The sequence below is a fragment of the Panthera uncia genome, chromosome E1 (assembly GCF_023721935.1).
Source record: "Panthera uncia isolate 11264 chromosome E1, Puncia_PCG_1.0, whole genome shotgun sequence".
NCBI lineage: Eukaryota > Metazoa > Chordata > Mammalia > Carnivora > Felidae > Panthera > Panthera uncia.
In genome coordinates this window covers 41192817-41216864 of record NC_064814.1, presented here as the reverse complement: position 1 = coordinate 41216864, position 24048 = coordinate 41192817, and the positions used below count along the sequence as shown (strand labels likewise).

The following is a 24048-nucleotide window of genomic DNA, read 5'->3' as shown; positions in this document are numbered from 1 at the left end:
ACCAGGGCCGGCCGCATAGCGCGTTGTGATCCGCGCGGTGGTGCGACGTTCACGGGCCGTGGGAACACTCGCAAGGTCCCAGCCCCGCCGAACCTGAGGGGCCTGGAAGCCTTCTGAAGGCTGCCTAGGGGAGAGCCAACTTCAATTAAGCAAGAAGCACAGGGATCTAGCAAGAGGATGGGCGGGTCTTGGCTGGGGCAGGGATTGGCTGTGATGAATGAGGGAGGATTTATTCATTCTGCAAATATATATATTTTTAATTCACTTACTTGGAGAGAAAGAGAGAGAGCGCGCGCGATCATAAGTGGGACAGAGAGAATTCAAAGCAGGCTCCACACCGTCAGGGCAGAGCCGGATGCGGGGCTCGCACTCCCCGAGCTCACCAACAGCGAGATCGTGACCGGAGCCAAAGTCCGCCATTAACTGCCTAAGCCACCCAGGCGCCCCTGGTTCTGTAAATATTGATCTTTAACTGCCCGCTGGGCCCAGCCATTCACTGAATGTCCCACCGACTGGGACACAGAAGTGAGCTGAAGAGAAGGTAATTGGGTTCTGGCTGTGTTGACACTGAGCAGTCTCCATAGCGTCTGAGTGGAGGAGTCTCGGGGGCAGCTGGATGAACCTGTTTGGATACGTAGATAGTGGGGCATCTGCGTTTGATGGCGGTTGGTGTTGAGAGCAAAGGGCCTGTCTTAAGGGTGCTCCATCCTGGGGGGGGGGGGGGGAGGAGGGGGCTGAGATACAGGTGCACAACAGGAGGGTGATGTCCCAAACATGATGGGGAGGAGGGTCAGCTGGGTCAGAGCAACACTGAATGGCCCCTGCGGTGGCCCTGTGAGAGAGCACAGGTGTGGTGGAGGCAGGGGGCACATGACAGCAGGACAGGGAGTAAGGAGGTGGGGAAGGGAGGCAGGGAGTGTAGACCGGTTAGGAAGGAGAGGAGAGAGAGGGGGCAGTGGCTGGAGGGAGATGAGCTCCAGAGATGGCCTCCGTATTTCTCAGATTGACTAGAACGCTTTTCACTTACTTAGATGCTGTTTGAGGTTTCCGGGTGAGGGAGGAAGGTTGTCCTTGCAGGAGGGAAGAGAGCAGGAAATGTGGCTCAAGGCCCCTGAGGAGCTGAAGAGAATGGGAGGGTTAGGGTTAAGTCAGAGGAGCTCTGTGCTCCCCAGGACGGGCCCCTTGGCACTAGAACAGAGAGATTGGTGGCAGTGTAGAGGGCCCAGCTGAGGTGGGTGGCCAACGATCTGGAGGCCCAATATCCGAGGCTGTGTGCTTTTCTCCAGGGTGGGGTCTCCTCAGCAAAAAGGCTGTTGAGGGTGCCTGGGTGGTTCAAGCTGTTGAGCGTCTGACTCTTGATTTCTGCTCAGGTCCTGATCCCAGAGTCATGGGATTGAGCCCTGTGTCAGGCTCTGTGCTGATCGTGGAGCCTGCTTGAGATTTTTCTCTGTTTCTCAAAAAAAAAAAAGTTGTTTTTTTCTCTACTTTTGCCCCTCTCCCCTGCTTATGAGCATTCTCTCTCTCTCTCTCTCTCTCTCTCTCTCTCTGTCTAAGAAAAAAAGAAAAAAGGCTGTTGACTCCTCTAGGGCTGAGGTTCGGAAAGACATCGGTGAGGAGTGGCTCAGTCGGTGAAGCGACTGACTCTTGATCTCGGCTCAGGTCACGATCTCATGGTTTGTGAGATCAAGCCCTGCATTGGGGCTGTGTGCTGAGAGTGCACAGAGCCCCGTTGGGATTCTCTCTCTCCTCTCTCTCTCCCCCTCCCCCACCAAATAAACTTCAAAAAGAGTTAAAAGAAACACACTGGTGATTTTGAGACGTTGGATGAGAAGGGTGGATTGAAGAGGCGGAACATGCGTTTCAAGCTGGATGGGGAGGAAGCCCCGTGGGCCAGAGGGGCTGGCAGCCTGGGAGAAGGCGGAGAAGGGAATGAACGTGAGGCTGAGGAGGCAGTGCTGGCAGGGTGGGAGTCACCGGATGAAGAGGCCAGAAGGTTGGGAAATTATGACAGGGGGGCACGATGTCCGAATTCCTGGTGTTGGGAAGAGGTTCTGTGCAGGGGGAGGTGTGGGCCGAAATGGAGAGGAGGGGAAGGTGTTTGGAGATGGAGTCAAGGGACAGAGAGCCCAAGGTGCTGGATGGATGGACGGTGAAGACCACCTGGGATGGGGGTGAGAAGGCTGTTGCCAAGGTAGAGTCAGGAGAGCACCCAGGAGGAGGTGGGCATGGGCCAAGGCATGGCTCAAACCTCAGAGAGCGGCGGTTGTGGCCTTGGGGAGCAGGGAGGCTGGTGTGTGAAAAAAAATGAACGGCCAACAGGGGGGAGGGCTGTGGGGAAGCCGAGACCTTGGAGAGCGGGGGAGTCAGGTGTCAGTTCTGGCAGGTGGTGAAGGCTGAGGGGTCTGGGAGGAGGGGGCCTGGGAGGAGGGGTCTGGGCTCCGGACAGGAGGGGGTGTTTACTATGGAGGACAGTCAAGAGCCGGCTGGAAGGGGAGCATAGCAGGGGAGGGAGGTGAAGGTTCCTTGTGGGGTGGCTTGAAGGCTGCCAGAACACAAAGTCCTGGCAGCCCAGGGCCTGTTGCGCAGGTGGAGCACTCCACGCGTTACTCCGGAGGGACCTGGCAAGGTGTGCTCTGCCCCGCCCCCAAAGGTGGCTCCCAGGACAAGGCGGCCCCACTTAGGCTGTACTCCCCGCGGATTAGAACTGCTTGCTGGGGGGGCAGGGGAGAGTGTGTGGGGGCCACCCCCCCTCCCCTCCCCCCGCTGGGATTTCCCCGGAACGTGGTAAGCGTACAGCTGCTCATGTGAGTGTTTCTCAGAAAACCTCTCACCCAGCCAAGTTTGTTATCTGTAGATAAAGACTTTCAAGGCCAAGCACTTTCCCCGCAGGGCTCTTCGGTCCAAAAAAAAAAAAAACAAAAAAAAAAAAATCTCCGTGCAGCTGCTGTCTTCTGTTTGAAATTCCTTCAGTGGGGGGCACTGCCGCTCTAAACTGGAGGTCAGAGAAGTGGTAGGAGGCAGATTGGTCTGGGGAGGAGGGAGGACAGGGCCGTCGATCAGCGGATTCCCTCACCCAAGGCAAAGAGTAAGTCAAAGAGTGGCTTAAGAAAAAAGAAAAAAAGAGGGGGTCTTGAGCTGTCACCCTGTCTTTCTGAGTGAGCAGTGGCAGTGGTCGTCAGCACCTTCTGGAAATCACTCGTATTGTGATGAGACAAACACCGTTAGCCCAGCAGCGCCCCCGCGGTGGTGGGAAGTGGCCTCTATTTGGTGTCACCGCTGCTGGCTCTGAGCCTGTCTGTACCACTCTCGGTGACACGTTTGTTCCTTTCGCACCAGTGTTGATCTGAGCGCATGTCTCCGCGCACCTTTGCTGCTAGGCTGTGGGTTCCAAATCTTCATTTTACTGACGCAGAGCTGGAGTCCTTGTTGAGGGGACGAGATATGAAAGCGTCCTGCCGCATGGAGATTGTCACCTGCTAACGGAAAATGATGAGACCGGGAAAGCCACTGTGGCCGTAGAGTCAGCTGATGGCTTCACGCCTCAAAACCAAAACGTCCATTAACAGAAGCTAAGATTCTGGGGCGCCTGGGTGGCTCAGTTGGTTAAGCAGCCGATTCTGGTTTCACCTCAGGTGATGAGCTCAGTTTTGTGAGTTCGAGCCCCGAGTTGGGCTCTGTGCTGACAGGGCGGAGCCTGCTTTGGATTCTGTCTTTCCCTCTCTTTTCCTGCCCCTCCCCTGCTCACGTGCTGTCTCTGTCTCTCTCAAAATAAATAAACTTAAAAAAAAAAAAAAGACCAACTAAGATTCTGTTGGTGCTAGAGGTGTAGCAAGGAGGCTGCGGAGGAGGGGGGGGGGCGGGATTCAGAGTGATCTCTTGAGATCTGTAGGTTTCCCTGAGGCAGAAGGCTTCTGGCCAGCTGTTTTGAGTGATTACCTCCTTTTCAGGTCCAAGAACCTGTGAACTTGGGAGGAGGGGCAGAGCAGGTGGAGGTCAATTCACAAAGGCTTGGTTTAAAATGTGGCTATTTTGTTGTTCATAGATCTTTCTGCACTGATTTTGATTTATTTAATTTTTTTAATGTTTATTTTTGAGAGAGAGAGAGAGACTCAGAGGAGAGCACAAGCGGGGGCGGGGCAGAAAGGGAGGGAGACACAGAATCCGAAGGAGGCTCCGGGCTCTGAGCTGTCAGCACAGAGCCCGAACTCATGAACCGTGAGATCCTGACCTGCGCCAAAGTTGGACGCTTCACCGACCGAGCCACCCAGGCTCCCTGTGATTTTGATTTTTTCAAAAAGATACTGCATTAAGGTATTATCTATCCCGATGGCTGAGTTCTTAGTACCCAGCAAACACTTTCTTTTTGCACCTTGGGGAGTGTCTCACTCACCTCACCCTAGTCCCAGCTCTGGCTGTCAGGTAGGAGTGGAGCTAAGTTTGATTTGGGGAGGAAGGGTCAGGTTACTGAGTCTAGAAAGCTAAAAGCCCATTAGGTTTGATGTCAGGGCCATAGAGAGAGACAGTGGGAGATCTTGAACAAGGCAGATAGGGATGATGTTTTAGGAAGATTCATCTGTTCCCAAATGCGCAAGGTAGACCGATGTGCGGGGAGGGCTGGAAGCAAGATCTGGAGTTTGTGTAAGTAGATCATGTGTTTCCAGAAGTGTAACAGTTAAAAAAGGAAAGAGCTGGACATATTAGGGTCAGGCTATTTTCAAGATGTGTTTCAAATACATTTGATTATGGAAGTAAAGGGCCCATGTAACGACAGAGTTAACATTTCTCACTTGTCGAGTGCCTACTGATCCTAGAGCAGGGGTTGGCGAACTTGTGTAAGTGGCCAGACAATAAATATTTTAGGCTTTGTAGGCCATGCCACTTGTTATGTGAAAGCAACTACAGACAATATGTACATGAGCAAATGTGGCCATGTTCCAATAAAACCTTATTTACAAAAATAGGCATTGGGGGGAAAAAAAAGCAGGAATTGGGCCTCGATTTGACCTGTGGTGGTTGTAGCTTACTGAATTCGTACTCTCGGCCATTGGCAGCTTCATGGTCAAAGCCAGGTGGCCATGGGTTCTAGTTAGTAAGTAGAAAGAAAGCATGGAGGGAGTACCTCTGTCGCCCCAAGGCCTCGGCCTGGGAGTGGCACACATCTCTGGAGAAAATTTTGACATAGGCCCTCATTACCACCCAGGGCCTGGGAATGTAGTCTGGTCTTGCGCCGAGGAAGGAGAGATTTCAGCGGTCCACGAACAGTGTTTGCCACAGGTTCCTTTAGGGGCAGTTTCAGAACCTTCATGGAAGGTATGTTCATGTACTCAGAGAAATTTTGATGAGTCCTTCACTACACGGCAGGACCTACTTGGGGTCTGAAAGAAAAAGTCAAGTGTAAAAGGAATGAGAAAATTAGGAAAGCAGTACTTCCTGAATACTAACAGAGTAAACAATCGGGGCAAAGGTCATCGGTAGATGGCACTGGATGAGTTTGTTGAGGAATCAGATGTGGCCTCTCGAAGCACCTTCCCATAGGTTGCTTCTTAATTACAAAGGGAAAGGGCACTTTTACCACGGAGAGACCTGGCAGTGACAACCTTGATCAAACGATCAAACTTAGCATCACCCAAAATGGGACAAATGGTTACGCCTCCTGATTTGATGGAACGGGAAGTACACATCACCTCTGTAATAGTCTTTCCAAAATTGCTTAAGCTGAATCTGATCATGAGGAAACCCATCCAGCAAAATCCAGATCTTTCTGGGACATTCTACGTGACAGTTGGATTTGCACCTTCATACGTGCCAAATGCCACGAAAGAGAAAAGCAGAAGGTCTTTCCTATTGGAGGATGCTAAAAAGACCTGATGACCAAATGCAAGACGTGATCCTGGGCTAGATCCTCAATTGGGTGGGGGGGGAGGGGAAGCCAGCTATAAATAAAATTTCGAGGAGAATTAGAGAAATCGAACATGTCCCGGATATTAGGTAGAACACCAATTGTTAAATTTCTTAGGTATGACAGAATTGTAGTTATTTAGGATAATGGCCTTGTTTTCTGAGATACATTAGGAGTGAAGTTTCATGGCGTTTCAGCAAAACTTAAAAAAATTTTTTTTAATGTTTGTTTTTGAGAAAGAGAAAGAGCTAGAGAGCGAGAGCGAGTGAGCACAAGCAGGGGAGGGGCAGAGAGAAGAGGGAGACACAGAATCCGAAGCAGGCTCCAGGCTCTGAGCTGTCAGGACAGAGCCCGATGTGGGGCTCAAACTCACAAACTGTGAGTTCATGACCTGAGCCAAAGTCAGATGTTTAACTGAGCCACGAGCCACCCAGGTGCCCCTCAGCAAAAAACTTTAAAAAGTATATATATTTGTATACATAAATATACATGTGTGTATATATATATATATATATACACACACACACACATATTTGTGTATAGATTAATAAATGTGGTGAATCAAGACGAAGAGTATTTGGGTTTTCTTTCTTTCTTCTTCTTCTTTTTTTTTTTTTTAACATTTATTTACTTATTTTGAGAGAAAGAGAAAGTGTGAGTGGGGTGGGAGGGTGCAGAGAGAGGGAGAGAGAGAATCCCAAGCAGGCTCCACACTGTCAGTGCAGAACCCGATGCGGGGCTTGAGTCCATAAACCATGAGATCATGACCTGAGCTGAAATCAAGAGTCAGATGCTTAACCGACTGAGCCACCTAGGCACCCTTATTTGGGTTTTCATCATTCAGTTGACCCCTGAACAATGAGGGGTTAGGGGTGCTGACACCCCCCCCCCCCAGGCAGTTAAAAATCTGTAGAACTTATAACCCCCCACCAAATTAATAGGCTGCTGTTTGACTGAAAGCCTTACCTATAACATAGTCGATTAACATGTATTTTATATGTTCTATGTATCATATATACTGTATTCTTATAGAACACCTAGAGAAAAGAAAATGTTAAGAAAAATCATAAGAGAAAATACATTAATAATATTGTTTTGTAATAAATCCACGATAAGTGGACCTACACAGCTCAAACCCATATTGTTCAACAGTCAACTGTATTATTTCTTTCCACTTTTTAATAGGTTTGACATCTTTCTTTCTTTTTCTTTTTTTAAAATTTTTTTTAACGTTTTATTTATTTTTGAGACAGGGAGAGACAGAGCATGAACAGGGGAGGGTCAGAGAGAGGGGGAGACACAGAATCTGAAACAGGCTCCAGGCTCTGAGCTGTCAGCACAGAGCCCGACGTGGGGCTCGAACTCACGAGCCGCGAGATCATGACCTGAGCCAAAGTCGGCTCAAAGCTTAACCGACTGAGCCACCCAGGTGCCCCAAGTTTGACATCTTTCAAAAGAAATAGTTCTTGGCAGGACAGAGATAGCCAAGACTACCTGCCCCCCAAAATGAAAAAAACAAAAAACAAAACAAAAGTTTTCCTTATTAAATGGCACCAGCATTTTTTTCAAAAAAACAGATGAACATAAGGGAAGGGAAACAAAAATAATATAAAAACAGGGAGGGGACAAAACAGAAGAGACTCATAAATATGGAGAACAAACAGGGTTACTGGAGGGGTCGTGGGAGGGGGGATGGGCTAAATGGGTAAGGGGCATTAAGGAATGTACTCCTGAAATCATTGTTTCACTATATGTTAACTAATTCGGATGTAAATTTTAAAAAATAAAAAATAAAATTAAAAAAACCCCCACATAACTGGAAACTTCTCATTATTCTGTTTTGCCCTCAGGGGAATAAAAAACAGGAAAGCTTTAGGTAGAATTTTTGGATTACAATGTTTTTCCAGAGGATGTTAAACTTTATTATAAAATCCTAAGGGGAATACATAAAAAAATTCTTAGAACTAATCAGTGAGTTCAGCCAGGTTGTGGGATAAATATCAATATACAAAAATCAGGGGCGCCTGGGTGGCTCAGTCAGTTAAGTGGCTGAGTTCGCCTCAGGTTATAATCTCACAGTTTGTGGGTTTGAGCCCTGCACTGGGCTCTTTGCTGACAGCTCGGAGCCTGGAGCCTGCTTTGGATTCTGTGTGTCTCTCTCTGCCCGTCCTCTGCTTGTGCTATCTCTCAAAAATAGATAAACGTTAAAAAAACTAAAAAATATATATACATACAAAAATCAATTGTATTATTTATTTATTTTTTTTGAGAGAGACACAGTGAGAGAGAGAGCAAAAATCCCGAGCAGACTCCACATTCAGCATGGAGCCCGACACGGGGCTCGATCCCACAACCCTGGGATCATGACCTGAGCTGAAATCAAGAGTTGGACGCTCAACCGACTGAGCCACCCAGGCGCCCCTCGATTGTATTTTTATATATTAGCAATGAACAATCTGAAAATGAAATTAAGAAAATTCCATCAAAAGTAACTATTTGGAAATACACTTAACAAAGGAAGTGCAAGACTTGTACACTGAAAACTACGAAACCTTGAAAGAACTGAAAGAACTAAATAAATGGAGAGACATCTCATGTTCGTGGATTGAAAGATTTAATATTGTGTACATGGCAAATTCCCCAAACTGCTCCACAGATTCATGCAATGCTTACCAAAATCTCATCTGGCCGCTGCAGAAATTAACAAGCTGATTCTAAAATTCATATGGAAATGCAAGGGACGCAGAAGAGCCAAAATAGTCTTGCAAAAGAATAAAGTTGGGGGACTTCACACTTCCCGATTTCAAAACTTAACTGCAAAGCTGCAGTAATCAAGACACCAGCGATGGCTATAAAGACAGACATATAGGTCAATGAAATAGAATTGAGAGTCCAGAAATGAGCCTTTAAAGTTGCAATGAATTTATTTTATATCCTTAAACTGACTTTGTGACTTAGAAAAGAGACAAAATAAGTTATCTAATTATTGAACATCCATTTCTGGGACATCACAGCTTCATCTACATACATATATATATATGTATATATATATATATGTTTTTAACATTTATTTATTTTTGAGACAGAGAGAGACAGAGCATGAACGGGGGAGGGTCAGAGAGAGGGAGACACAGAATCTGAAACAGGCACCAGGCTCTGAGCTGTCAGCACAGAGTCCGACGCGGGGCTCGAACTCACAGCCCTCACGGACCGCGAGATCATGACCTGAGCTGAAGTCGGCCGCCCAACCGACCGAGCCACCCAGGCGCCCCATCTATATATATTTTTAATTGTGGTAAGATATACACAAATTTTACCATTTTAAACATTTTAAGGGTACAGTTCAGGAGCAGTAAGTACATTCACATTGTTGTTCAGCCATCACCATCAGGCGGCTCCATCATTTCGAAGTTCCATACCTATGATGATTAATGCTCCATTGCAAACTCACGCCCTCTCTCCCCCCTCCTCCTGGTACCCAGTATACTTACCTTCTATGAGTTTGACCCTTCTAGTTACCTCATGTAAGTAGAATCATACAATATTTTTTTCTTTGGTGTCTGGCTTATTTCATGTAGCATGATGTGTTCAAGGCTCCTCTATGTATCGCGTGTCAGCATTTCCTTCCTTTTAAAGTCTGAGTAACATTCCATAGTGTATATATACACACCACACTTTGTTTATCTACTCATCCTTGGATGGACATTTGGGCTGTTTCCACCTTTTGGCTATGGCGAATCAATGCTATGAATATTGGTGTTCAAGTATCTGTTTAAGTTCCTGCTCTCAGTTCTTTTATGTATATACTCAGAATTGGATTGCTGGATCAAAAAATAATTCTAATTTTAGGAACCGCCACACTTTCCCATAGCGGCTGCACCATTCTCCATTCCCATCAGCAATGCACAAGGATTCCAACTTCTCACATTCTTGCCAACATTTGTACAATATTTTTTGATAATTTGTTAATCTTTTGCTTCAAATATATTTTTGTCAGAACTTGGTAGCTGCAGATTCCCAGCTAATTCTAATTATGGAAAACATGACTACCATATGAACTGATTGGAAAGTCCTTATTGGCAAACTAAGCAGTCAAAATAGATTTATTTTCTGTTAGAAAAAGTCTGGCTTCATTTTATACATGTTTCCATAAAAAAACCTGCTCACTTCTGAATTTTAAGACAGTCAGAGCTGTGGTATGAATTTGTTGCCTGAATGAAGTAAAATTCTGCCAGTCTCAATATTTCTTACTAATGCTCTCTTTGCTTTACTTTCAAGAGGTTATCTATCTCTCAGGATTGATGTGTTATCTGAGAGCAGTGAGATGAAAAGAGGCGAGGGCTTTATACACAAAAACAGTTTCGTATTTTCCCTTTTACTTAGCAACCAGGAGTTTTACACACAGAGCCACTGCACCACAGTAATCGTTACAGTGTAGGAAGTATGTCTTTCTTGGGTGAAGCCGAATGGGGATTGTGAAGGGCAAGGTGAACACCCTGGAGAATGAGGATGGCGGAAACATATTGAAGTTGACTCCCTTAAAAATATATGTGCCTGTGTGCCTCCTGGAGCCTTCATTTATCTCCACGGGTATGTGTATTGCAGCTTAGAGAATCCCTGTCTGACTTTATTCCCCTCCCAACTAGACATTATTATTCTTGCTGTATGCAGCCGGCGTTTGCTTAGTTTTCCCCACACATTCACCAGTTTGTTCGCCATTCTTGCACTGGAGATCTGCTTATTCTTCTTGAAGTACATTCTTTGGAATTTGCTGACGGTAATCATCTATTCATAGTAAACTGAATCTGTGTTATTACGAAAATATCTTTTATGTCTTTGCACTAAATGATAGTTTGTAATTCTGGGTTAACAGTTCTTTCTTCTCAAAACGACTAGTCGGATCATTCTGTTGTCTTCTAGCTTCGATTGGTGCTGTTGAGTTTTCAATGCTATTCTTTTTAGGCAATTTTTGGTTACATTTAAGGCCACTTTGTCATCCTGCAGTTCCACTAGAACATGCTATCTATCCTGCTTATGATTAGTGTTTCCTAAATTCAATGATTCCCTACTATGACAAAATCTAGGAGTATTTCAGCTATTTAATTTTGTCTATCTTCTGTTATCTTTGAGACTTCAATTTTATACAGAGTCGATCTTGGTCACTCTATCCCCCAAGTCTCTTAATGTCTTTTATTATTTCCTGTGCAAATTTGTTTCTGCTGTACATTAGGTAATATATTCTGGGTAATCTTTCACAAGTTTTAGTTTGTTTTCTTTGACAGTGTTCAATTGGAACTGTTTAACCTATCAAATCTATTTTTACATCCAATGACTTTCTTTTCATTTGTGTAAGTTTATTATTTTTCAAATTTTCCTGGTCATAGTTCAGTTGACTTTTCTTTTTTTTTTCTTTTTTTTCTTTTTTTTATTTTTGAAAAAAAAATTTTTTTAACGTTTACTTATTTTTTTGAGACAGAGAGAGACAGAGCATGAACAGGGGAGGGGCAGAGAGAGAGGGAGACACAGAATCTGAAACAGGCTGCAGGCTCTGAGCGGTCAGCACAGAGCCCGACACGGAGCTCGAACTCACGGGCCGTGAGATCATGACCCGAGCCGAAGTTGGACGCTTAACCGACCGAGCCACCCAGGCGCCCCATGACTTTTTTTTTTTTTAAGAAGACTTTTTTTAATTTTTTTTTTAACGTTTTTTATTTATTTTTGAGACAGAGAGAGACAGAGCATGAACAGGGGAGGGGCAGAGAGAGAGGGAGACACAGAATCGGAAGCAGGCTCCAGGCTCTGAGCCATCAGCCCAGAGTGGGGCTCGAACTCACGGACCATGAGATTGTGACCTGAGCTGAAGTCGGACGCTCAACCGACTGAGCCACCCAGGCGCCCCAACTTTTCTTTTTTTTTAAACATTTATTCAGTTTTGACAGAGACAGAGTGCGAGCTGGGGGTGGGAGGGGGTGGGGAGGGCAGAGAGAGAGAGAGAGGGAGACACAGGATTTGCAACAGGTTCCAGGCTCTGAGCTGTCAGCAGAGTCCAACGCAGGGCTCAACCCACAAACCCTGAGATCATGACCTGAGCCGAAATCGGACATTTAACCAACTGAGCCACCCGGGCAGCCTGGCTGACTTTTACTTCTTGGCTTTTTTTTTTTTTTTTTAAAGTATGCTATCATACCTTCATTTCTCAGTATTTTATAGCATAATCATTTTTTAAGTTTATTTATTTTGAGAGAGGGAAGGGGGTGCAGAGAGAGGGAGAGAGACAATTCCAATTCGTGCTTTCAGTGCAGAGCTTGATGTGGGGCTCGATTTCATGAAATGGGAGATCATGAGCCAAAATCAAGAGTTGGACGCTTAACTGACTGAGCCACCCCAAAGCATATCATTCTGTCTTCTGCACCCAGTACTTCCAGTATCAGATCACTTGGTTTGTAATGGTCTCTTATATATAACAACTTTTTTCCTTATGTTTTGTAATTTGGGGTTGTGAGCTCACTTTTTGGGTGTGTTTTATCTACTGGAATCTTTTGAGGCTTCAGTTAAGGATAAGGTTGTAAGATACATATCCTTGTGGCAGTTGATTTTTTTTTTCCCCTTTCACTGAAGGAATAGCTCTTTGAAGATCTCAGCTATATATATGTGGGATCTAAATTTTAATTTCACATCTTGCTCAAGGTCATGTGTCCTGTCTCTCATGGGGTGTTACTAGCTAAGATTCTAATGTGTTTCTTTTGAGTCTTAGTTTCTTCCTCTGAAAGATGGGTCTAATTAATAATAGTACCCACATTATGGGGTTGTTGTACAATTAATATTTGCAGTTCTTAGAACAGAGCCTGGTAGTCAATAAATATTAGCTACTATATAGCTAATATATATATCATATATATGTATATGATATATATATATATATAGAGAGAGAGAGAGAGAGAGGTATATTACATTATATATTATATATATTTACCAGTTGGCAAATGGCCTCAGGGAAGCAATGGCTCCAGTACCCTTTGGTTTTGGTCCTTAAAGATTTCCCTCTTTCTGTAAGCTTAGCTACTTATTGTTATATTTCATTAAGAATTCCTAGGTGTTTAATAGTGTTTTTTAGAATGTGAAATCATCTATATTGTTGAAAATATTTTTGCTGTAAAAAGACCTGTGAACACAACTGGCTGTAAAACACAACATCATCTGATTCTTGACAGTAAGCCAAGAGCACGGATATTAAAGATGTGGTCATTCTATTGGTCTTTATTTGCCATATGTATGATGTATATGAAGACATGTTAATTTTTTAAAAATTTAGTTTCGAGAGAGAGAGCGAGAGCAGGAGAGGGGCAGAGAGATGAGAGAGAGAATCTCAAATAGGCTCTGCACTGTCCACTCTGCTCAGGCAGCATGAACGGTGAGATCATGACCTGAGCTGAAATCAAGAGTTGGCCTAACCGACTGAGCCCCGCAGGTGCCCCAAAGCATATTAATTTTTAAGGTCCCTGTTGGTAAAATGACCGAGGAAGTCTTGAATGATGTAAGTTTTGGCAAACAGGACGAAATGAAAAAAAAAAGGCACGCAAATGAGCAGATAGGGCCACATCTGAACCTGTTGAGAGTTTGTACAACTAAATGCCTCTTGATTTTCTTAGGGTGTTTGGTAAGCTGGAAAAAACGGTTAGTTTTTTTTTTTTTTTAACATGGTTTGAATACTTGTCTTTTAAGAAAATGTGTAATAAAATTAAAATTAAAAAAATGATTTAAAAAACAAGTACTACTACATATATGAGCGATGGCTTACCTGGGGGGAAATTGGGTTAGTTGGTTCTACCTTGAATTATTTGTCCCCATAGAAAAACAATGCCATGACAAAGGACAGAAACACAGATAAGGGGCAATTAATTCAAGTTATTTACTGTTCACCTTCATAATAAAAAAGTGGCTCAAATTAAAAGCTTTAGCTCTGTGTGTTCATGTGGAACAATCTTCCACATAGATTACATGAAGAAGGCAAGGTGCAGGATGGTATGCAGACTATCCTATCCTTCCTATAAAAACATATAAACTTTATTATGCAGAATATTTCTGGAATGATGCACAGAAGCTGGAAAGGGTGGTTTGACTCTAAGGAGAGGGATTTCCTTTTCACGATCCTTTTGTAGGTTGTACACTCTGAATGTAATACTAACACACAAAACCAACATAGTTTTTAAAAAATTTTTTTAACGTTTATTTATTTTTTGAGAGAGAGAGACACAGCATTAGCAGGGGAGAGGCAAAGAGAGAGGGAGTCACAGATTCCAAAGTGGGCTCCAGGCTCCAAGCTGTCAGCACAGAGCCCGACGTGGGGCTCGAACTCACAAACCATGAGATCATGACCTGAGCTGAAGTCGGATGCTTAACCGACTGAGCCACCCAGGTGCCCCAACCAACATAGTTTTATAAAAGGAATCCATAATATTGTCTTTACAAGGTTTTTCTTCTCAAGGATAAGCATTCTCAAAGACTCTAAAGTAAAGCTGTTCATTCTTAAAAACCATGATATGGTTGCTGCAATTAAGAACTGGATGAAGGTAAGTTGGCTGTGAGGATGATGAGCTCTGAAAATTAGTGTTATTAAAAAGTTAAACCCATCTTTCTTTAGAGATTTTTTTAAAAATTTTTTTAACTTTATTTTTGAGAGAAAGAGAGCGTGAGTGGGGGAGGGGCAGAGAGAGGGAGACACAGAACTAGAAGCAGGCTCCAGGCTCTGAGCTGTGAGCACAGAGCCCGACGTGGGGCTCGAACTCATGAGCGGTGAGATCATGACCTGAGGTGAGGTGGGGCGCTTAACTGACTGAGCCACCCAGGTGCCCCTAGAGATCTTTTTTAAAAAATATATATATTTATTTTGAGAGAAAGTGCATGTGGGCATGAGTGGGGGAGGGACAGAGAGAGAGAGAGAGAGAGAGAGAGAGAGAGAGAGAGAATCCCAAGCAGGGCCTATGCTCAGCACAGACCATGAGCTCATGACCATGGGATTATGACCTGAGGTGAAATCAAGAATTGGAAGCTTAACCCACTGAGCCACCCAGGTGCCCCTCTTTATAGAGATCTTTGATTATTCCCTGAGACATGAGGAGACGGACTACTGTATCAGAGACCTCTGAAGTCAGCTACATAACATAAATGTTGACTTCTTAGCAAGAAGGTCTACTTGTTAAAAGTTCTACCACCAGCAACCTGAAGACATTGGAATTTACCACTTCTTTCCAAGATTCCGGGCATTGTTCATTCACTGAAAAAGTCACTTAAAAAGTGTAGGGGAAATAATTATACACTAACAAGCTGGACAACCTAGAAAAAATGGATAAATTCCTAGAAACATACAATTTTCCAGGATTGTATCATGAACAAATAGAAAATCTGAAGAGACTGATTAGTCATGAGGAGGATGAACAGTAATGAAAAATCTCCCAACAAACAAAAGTCCAGGACCAGATAGCTTCACTGGAGTTTTCTACCACACACTCAAAGAAAATGTATACCAATCTTTCTCAAACTCTTCCAAAAAACTGAAGAGGAGGGAAAGCTTCTAAATACATTTTAGGAGGCCACCAATATCCTTGATGAACACAGATGCAAAAATCCTCAATGAAATATTAGCAATCCAAGTCCAACAATACATTAAAAGGATCATATACCATGACCAAGTGGGGTTTATTCCAGGGATGCAAGGATAGTTCAACAATCAATGTGATACCCACAGTAATAAAAGAAAAATCATATGATCATCTCAATAGATGCAGAAAAACCACCTGACAAAATTCAACATCCATTTATAATAAAAGCTCTCAACGAAATAAGTATAGAGGGAATGTAGCTCATAAAGAAGGGTCATATGTGTGAATCTTATAGCTAACATCATACTCAGTGGTTAAAAGCTAAAAGGTTTTCCTCTAAGATCAGGAACAAGACAAGGATGCATATTCTTACCACTTTTATTCACCATAGTACTAGAAGTCCTAGCCATGGCAATCAGATAAGAAAAAGAAATGGAAGGCATCCAAATTAGAAAGGAAGAAATAAAATTGTTACTATTTGCAGATGACATGTATGTATGTATGTATGTATGTGTATGTATATGTATGTATAATATATATATCCCTAAAAAATCCACCAAAAATCTATTAGCACTAAAAACTTAATTCAGGACAGCTAGGATGCAAAACAATACAGATATCTGTGGCATTTTTATACACCAATAACAAGACACCAGAAAGAGAAAGGAAAAACAATACTATTTACAATTGCATCAAAAAGAATAAATTACCAAGGAATACATTTAACCAAGGAAGTGAAAGACTTATATAATGAAAACTAGAAGATGCGGAAGACAGAAATTGAAGAGGACACAGATGGAAAGGTATTCTGTGCTCATGGATTGGAAGAATTAATACTGTTAAAATGTCCCTAAAACCCAAAGCTATCTACAGATTCAATGGATTATCTATCAAAATTCCAATGGTATACTTCACAGAACTAAAACAAATAATTCTAAAATTTGTATGGAACCACAAAAGATCCTGAATACCCAAAGCAATCTTGAGAAATAACAATAAAGCTGGAGGTATCAGGCTCCTTGATTTAAAACTATACTACAAAGTTACTGTAATCAAAACAGTATGGTAATGGTACAAAAACAGACATACAGATCAATGGAACATAATTGAGAGCCCAGAAATAAACCCACACATACATAGACAATTGGTCTATGATGAAGGGGCCAAGAACATACAATAGAGAAAGGATAGTCTCTTCAATAAATGGTGTTGGGAAAATTCGACAGCCACATGCAAGAGGATGAAACTAGACTATCTTACACCATACACAAAAATTAGTTCAAAATGGATTAAAGTCTTGAATAGAAGACCTGAAACCATAAAATTCCAAGAAGAAAACAGGCAGTAAACTTCTTGGCATTGGTTTTAGTGGCATCTTTGTGGATCAGACTCCAAAGACAAGGAAAACTAAAGCCAAAATAAACTAAAAAGCTTCTGCACAGCAATGGAAACCATTATCAAAATAAAAAGGCAACCTACTGAATGGAAGATATTTGCAAGCCATGTATGTGATAAAGGGTTATTATCTGTGATACAAAAGGAACTCATACCACTCAACAGAAAAACAAACAATGCAATTAAAAAATTGGCAGAGGATAAGAATAAAACATTTTTCCAAAGAACACATACAGGTGGCCAACAGGCACATGAAAAGATGCCTGTTTGAGAGACAGAGACAGAGAGAGAGAGAGAGAGAGAGAGAGAGATCCCATGACCCTGGGATCATGTCACTATATTCTAATATTTATCTCTGAAGAATTAGTTTTAAACTGTTACGGGTGCAATTCATAATCCCGTCTTGTAAGTGATAAAAACTAGTTTTCTTATTTAAGCACTATTCTATTAACAAGCCTTCCTTCTAGGTAATTCTTACACTCAGTAGGTATTCAAAAGTTTATTAGATGAAAAAACAAATATGTGTGTGTGTATTAGTAGTTGGAACAGTCAACTCCTTCCATGTCAGGAAAAAAATCCATTCATTTTGCTAAATCAAGAAAAGACAGGGGTAAATCTATGTCATCTACAAACTCAACAGTCATGTTGCCTTATCTGCCACAGGGAAGGTATTCTGAAGTCAGGCAGTCTGGTGTCAGGTCGTAATTACCCACCACCCGGCTAGGACTTCTTCCTTAGCTGGAATTACGTTTGGGCTGCGGGGGGGGGGGTGGGGGGTTGGGGGAGGGCAGGAGGCAGAAAGGAAGAGGAGGGTGAGGTCAAGTCCTCAGCAGTCTGCTTCATCTAGAGCAGTCCACTTTTATTTATTTAATGTATTGGACTCTCACGTATTGAAATCTGATCTCACATTGAAAATGGGGTTCTTTGTGCAACAAAACAAAACAAAAAAACAAAGGAGAGAAAACCACTGGGTTAGACTCTAAGGTCTGGAAAAGACTTTCAAATGATATGTATTTGACTCACAATGTCTTTAATATTAGTTAATTAAGTTTTTGATATGTTCTTGGCAATGTAAAGTTTCTGGGAAGATTTTTAAAAACCACAACTAATTTCCTCAAAGATCAAAACAGAACTATAAATAGCCAATGTCTTAAAACTACAAAATCAGGATAAAAGCTGTACTGAAGAGAAAACAAAGGAAAGGAATTGAAATAAAAAAGATGACACATCTTTTTCAAATGTCACATTTAATGTTTTCACCACTGTACTTCAAATCTACATTGTACAAAGTGACCAGTAAGTGTGCCACGGTAATTGACCAACCTCTGAGATTGTACCTTTCACACCAGTGTCTTCTTGGGCTCTTTTGATACTAAACACGTTTCTCATTCAAGTGAATTGAAATGCTTCAGTTGGGTTGATTCTCAGGAGCCTCATAAAAAAAAAACAAAGATATTGCACCATCTTTGTTTAGTAATTCAATGTTTGTTTCTTTCACAGCAAATAATTACTTCATTGAAGTTAAAACTTCCAAACATAACTTATTAATAGTCTTCAAATTCAGCTCAGATCACTCAAGATGAAAATACTCTGCTAAATACAGATAACTTACAATAACTTTAACAGTTAATTGTCCATAACACACACCAAGGTTTTTTCCTAGACCAATTTTAAGACGATCCATTAGTATTCCTTGTACAGGTGAAAAACGATCTTCAATTTTCTTGTCTTTTTATTTTTAATATAAAAGTTGGAAGGGACATTCAAGTTTCAAGTCTCCACATTGAACTTAAAAAAAAAAAAATAGTCATCATCAGCATGTGGAGGTAAACAAGCCAAGTTGTATAACTCCAGGAGGTAGAGGCCTTCAATTTGTATTCATATATACATATGCACAGAAGAATTCAGTGTTCCAACAGAAAAAAGAATTTGTCAAAAAGTAATAAGTTATTTACTACTGTGACATTTCAAGACTCCCACAGCTTTGCCTAAGGACACAAACACATTTGACATAATTCCCTATGTGCCTTTTTTTGTGGCTTTAAAATTTTTAAAAATTTGTTTTTGTCTTTATTTATTTTTTTTAACTGTCCAGTGCAGGAAAAGTCTCACAAAATTTCACAGACCTAAAATGTGCAAGCTAGTTCTCTCTCTATACAGCAATGTTGGGATTCTTTTGAAATTAGCCCAGAAATGAATTATTTACACACATGAAAGATGCATGCTTGGGGGTTCTTTTATGTAAGAAAGAGCAGAAAAACTTCTAATAAAAATAGATTAAATATATATATATATATTTATACTGGGTAAGGAAAACAGAAGTTTAGTCTCTCCTAGTCACAAACTCATTCTCTCTACCCACAACATTGGATTTTAGACAGCACACATCACCGTCACGGCTCTAATGAGAAGCTAATTATAGGGCTTGATCATTAGGTGGCATGCCCCACCCCCCCACCCCTCCCCCAGGTGCAGCCACGATCAGCTCATGTGGCTCCATGATTGGTCGCAGGCAAGGTTTCTAGATTCTTTCATTTTAGAAAACCCCAAATTTTCAGGAATGGCTCAAATATCAAAATGGACGACTGTCCTTTGTGTGTGTGTGTGTGTGTGTGTGTGTGTGTGTGAACAATCTCACTTCATTTAAAAAAAGAAAAACAAAACAAAACAAAAACACAAAACCCCAAAATCCAAAATTTGGTTCAATTCTCTTTTGTTCTGAGGTGAGCCATAACAGCTGCACTAAATTCATAAAACATGTGCAACTCTGGGTAAAATATTTTTCTTCTAAAAGCACAACCACTTTACAAGATTAAAAGTCTAGTAACATTTCTAAATATTATTCATATCATACAAGTAGTGGTTGTTAATTTAAAACTTCATTAGTAAAATTACAGTACAAGCATGATTAACCTCCAGAATTGCAAATCCCAGACTCCAGTGGAAAGCTACATTACATCTTCAGTAGTACATTATCTTCCACCGTCACTCCCACACCAGAGGAGATGGGGGCATCTCGGACGGCTGGGCAACAGTGGAACTGGAAGAAAATGGAGACACGGTGAAACCAGCTGTGACACCACAAAGGGCAAGAGGGTGAGTCAGTGCTGCGCGTTTCCTTCCCTGCCTTTAAAAAAATCGTAAAGTCCGTTTCTGGATTTTTGTTTAACTTCTCACTGTTCATTCAAGAATCTGCATCTATAAGTGAGGCAACTGTGATGGGCCTGAAAACGATAGGTCACTGACTCGTGGGCCGCAGAGCAAACCCTCTCACCTTTCCTCTTCTGGAAGGGAAGAGGCTACCCGCCTCACTGGCTACTGTGACAAATGCATGAGATAATGTATGCAAAGTGGTTTCACTGCGCCTAGTTCATAATATGAAGCAAGTGGTAGGTACTGTAAATAATAATGTCTATAATCAACCAGGAAAATAACCTTAAAGGATGCAGAATTATCTACTGAAAAGTAGCCTCTCAAAATACAGTGACATTAAGTGGGGATCTATTTTGAATAAGCCTTTAAGCACTCTTTTATCAAGTATTAATTCAGTAGTAATGGATAATCACTTAGCATTTGTTATCCACAGATGGGTTTTTTCAGTTATTTGACATATCTGTCTAATTTGGCTAACTGGATTATAAACTTGTGGGTGTGTGTAAGCACTGTGCTTCCTGGGGCCCGGGATAATGAATAACTGGCACCTGAAAGGTACTGAAACACGTGATTGGCTGGGTCACTGACTCTTAGGGGGAAATAATAAAACAAAGTAATTTTAAACCACAGAGAAAAGTAAAAAGCAGCCTAATTCTTTCTCTCCATAGACAAATACATGGAAGAATGAAAGTCACCCTGATTTAAAAAATTTTAAATGAAAATTCTTGACTTTGATTCAACAAATTCAATCAAGTTCAACACCATGTCAAGGCCAGTTAAAAGAAAGCACAGGGAAGTGGGAGGAAGGAGGGGCAGAAAGGCAGGTGGGGTAGAAAGAAGAAGAGTGTGGCTTCTCAGATCCACACCTGTCTTTCTTTGCCCTGCTTTGTGACACCGGAGCCAGACCCTGCTCACATTACCCTTTGACGCCTGGCTTGTGCTGGGAGGGCGCTGCACGGCCACAGCATCAGGGGCTCTCCTTCCTGGTTCTGGTGGGGTTTTTTTTGTTTTTTGTTTTTTTTGACACGGAAGGCTCAGTTTTGTTCTACCCAAACTTTCTGGCAAGTTTCTCTGCAACCCAACAGGCCTCTCTGATGGACTAGTTCTGCCCACTCCTTTTGCAAAGTTTTCTCACCACCCTCAAGCTGTGTGTGTTCCTATGGCAGCCATATCCTCTCCAAAGAAGTCCAAATCTTATTAGCCTTGGGTGGAGGGGCCTCCTCCAAATTCTTAATTTCTTCCTTGTTCACTCTTCCCTCAGTCTAGAGGGAGTACCTGCTTTTTGCATCTGCTACTTTGGGAAACTCCAGGATCTTCTTATGCACCATCTTTTCCTAGGTAATGCTTCTCGCTATTAAATCTTCCCTGTTCCCATTACTGGGTGTGGTTTCTTTCTCCTGACTGGACCTTAACTGATGCAAGGAGTGAGGGGAAAAGAGATGGAGAAGGAAAGGACACACAGACAGACAAAGAGAATGAGGCTTGTTGGATTCTGAAGTGGCTATAAAGTTCTTTAAACAAAACTCTACACAGGACACACCGGCACTATACCTATAAAGTAATCTTGCTTGCAGTTATTATTAAGGTGGTGGGGACAGTGGCAGGAACCAAGATGACCACGTCTAACTTGAGGGCAGCGGCCACCACACTGCCACTGCAGGAGGATCCCTAGCTACCCGTGCGCGTGATCAGGCAGTACAGTGGTCATCTGGGAACAAAACTGCTAAAGCGCCACCCAATGCAACCACTGTGAATTGGTGTCCGTGTAAAAATGAATGCTGTCATTTTTTAATTTGCTTTTGACTAAAGCCAAACCTCGTAAAAGAAAACCTTCTTTTTATCTATATTATCCAATCTAAATAAAAACAGAAATATGCTGAACAACCAAATCACAACGGTACCCTTTTAATAACAAGAAAGTAAGAATTACATACACATAGTTACCTAATAAAGCTCTTAAAAGCAGCAGACTGCGGGTTGATGCAGAGAGGCACTCTGTTTCCTTTCTGCTGTTCCAAAATGAACTGGTGAATAATTTCTGTGGAGAAAGCAAACATCATACAATCCATGCCGACCTGCAGGCCTGGGAGCAGTGGACTCTCAGCTAACTGGCCAGCATCTAAACAGCATATCCTACTGGTTTCATTAGATCAAACACACATATCACGTATCGGACAGAATCCAATGGAACTGTCTCGAAACCAAAATGACAGTGGCTGCTAAACACAGGCAACCCCCCTCTCTGCCAAGTGGCATTATATGGGCTGGAAACCCCATCAGTGGGAGGAGTAAAATGGTCTGTAAATTTGAGAGTGATGCCACTTGGGTTGGCATTATGAGTGAATCTTCTCAATTGCTGGTAATTATTGCCTTTTTGAAAATCACTTAAAAAAACCCCTCAATTGGTGTTTAGGTACATAGTTTTGGGCTGTTTACTTTGAGGACCACTCCTTTCTAGAATGTCCTAAAATGTCTAAAATCATTCAGAATTTTGGATGTCATTAACCTCCAGCGTGGACCACCCCAATAAGAGATCGTGTCAGGGAACTTTAGGAGTAGACTATCAGAAATTCCCCTCTCTTGTGATCATTCAAGGAATGATTCCCTCAGTAGATGTTTATCCTTTTCAAAGTCTGCATGTTTTATAAAAAAGTCCAGTATGTTTCAGTCAATGAAACCACACTGAGTGAATCCATATTAACTACTTTGAGTCACACTCACTAGGTAAGTCATCTTGGGAAGCTCCTCTGCCTGACCTTCCACTCGTACTATTAAATCGGTGTTTTCACACCACACAGAGCCTTCTTAGCATATATGCCCTGGCCAAGCAGCTATACGCGAGGTTGTAAAATAAACACATGGAGGAACTTTGGTCGCCATCCAGACTCAGCTTTTCATGGCTACATAATGAAAGACGTTATTATCCTACCTGGCCGAGGGCCAAGAAAGATACTCACCTTTAACCTGTCGAACAGAACTGAGGTTCTTCTCAAAAGTGTCATCAAATTTGGGATTGGTGACGGGCTCAAAGTCACTGGTATAAACTCTTCCAGTAGAGGTGGAAAAGCAACATTTACACATACACGTGTGATATCGTAGTCGCCCTTCATCTAAGTAGGGGTGGGCTAAGGCATCCTTAGCGGATATTCTTTTGGACTGAAATCAAATTTAGAGACCAGCACATCAACGCTACAGATAAACATGACTGTCCACACAGGATCTTTCGTAAGACACAGTAACTGCTTTTCACAGCCCATCCTTAATTTACGGCACATCTTGTGTAAAAAGGGGTGACTGAATTTAGAGGCGGGTAGTGTAGTGTTAGAGGGAGTATGTCACTTAGGACAACCGACCACCACGCACCACCATAAAGCACTTAGAAGTGACTCTGCTAAGATCCTGAAGAGTTCCCACCTTGAAATGGATATATGCATGGCCAAACATGGCAAATACCATGACATTTAAATATGCAATGCTTTGGAGGGGTCAGTTTACATTTTATTTTATTTTTTTTTATTTATTTAAAAAAAAAAAATTTTTTTAACGTTTATTTATTTTTGAGACAGAGAGAGACAGAGCATGAACGGGGGAGGGTCAGAGAGAGAGGGAGACACAGAATCTGAAACAGGCCCCGGGCTCTGAGCAGTCAGCACAGAGCTCGACGCAGGGCTCGAACTCACATACCGCGAGATCGTGACCTGAGCCGAAGTCGGACGCCCAACCGACTGAGCCACCCAGGTGCCCCCAGTTTACATTTTAAATAACAGTTACATTTCTAAATACGTTTCAGCATTTGGTAGAGATGTGATCATGGTGGCAATTTTACAAAGCTGCTTGAAACTTTTATCCTCTCTGAATACCAACTGAGGGCCAAAGCCTATGTGGAAGCTGCTGGCGTCAGGCAGCAGATAACGGTCCGAATGCCACGTTTTGACGGCCGGCTCTGTCTGTATATCAGTGGCCTGTGGTTTTCTAGCACCTCAGACCAGAATGCTTAATATA

At 42.5% G+C, this 24048-nt stretch overlaps 1 protein-coding gene and 1 long non-coding RNA gene across 2 annotated transcripts in view; both read right to left on the bottom strand.

The window, feature by feature from the left end:
* Positions 1-530: 530 nt before the first annotated feature.
* On the bottom strand, positions 531-3251 carry LOC125927512 (uncharacterized). The gene is made up of 3 exons (XR_007459356.1): positions 2795-3251; positions 1028-1119; positions 531-622 (listed from the first exon to the last, which is right to left on the bottom strand). It is a non-coding gene; the product is annotated as an uncharacterized LOC125927512 (long non-coding RNA).
* A 14870-nt stretch (positions 3252-18121) lies between these two features.
* The window catches only part of NLK (nemo like kinase), a 163368-nt gene continuing 157441 nt past the window's right edge, over positions 18122-24048 (bottom strand). The window contains exons 9-11 of the mRNA XM_049637883.1: positions 23004-23202; positions 21991-22084; positions 18122-19933 (exon numbers count right to left, since the gene is read on the bottom strand). Of these exons, the coding sequence (XP_049493840.1) occupies positions 19879-19933; positions 21991-22084; positions 23004-23202 (348 nt within the window). The 3' untranslated portion in view covers positions 18122-19878. The remainder of the gene's footprint in view (positions 19934-21990; positions 22085-23003; positions 23203-24048) is intronic.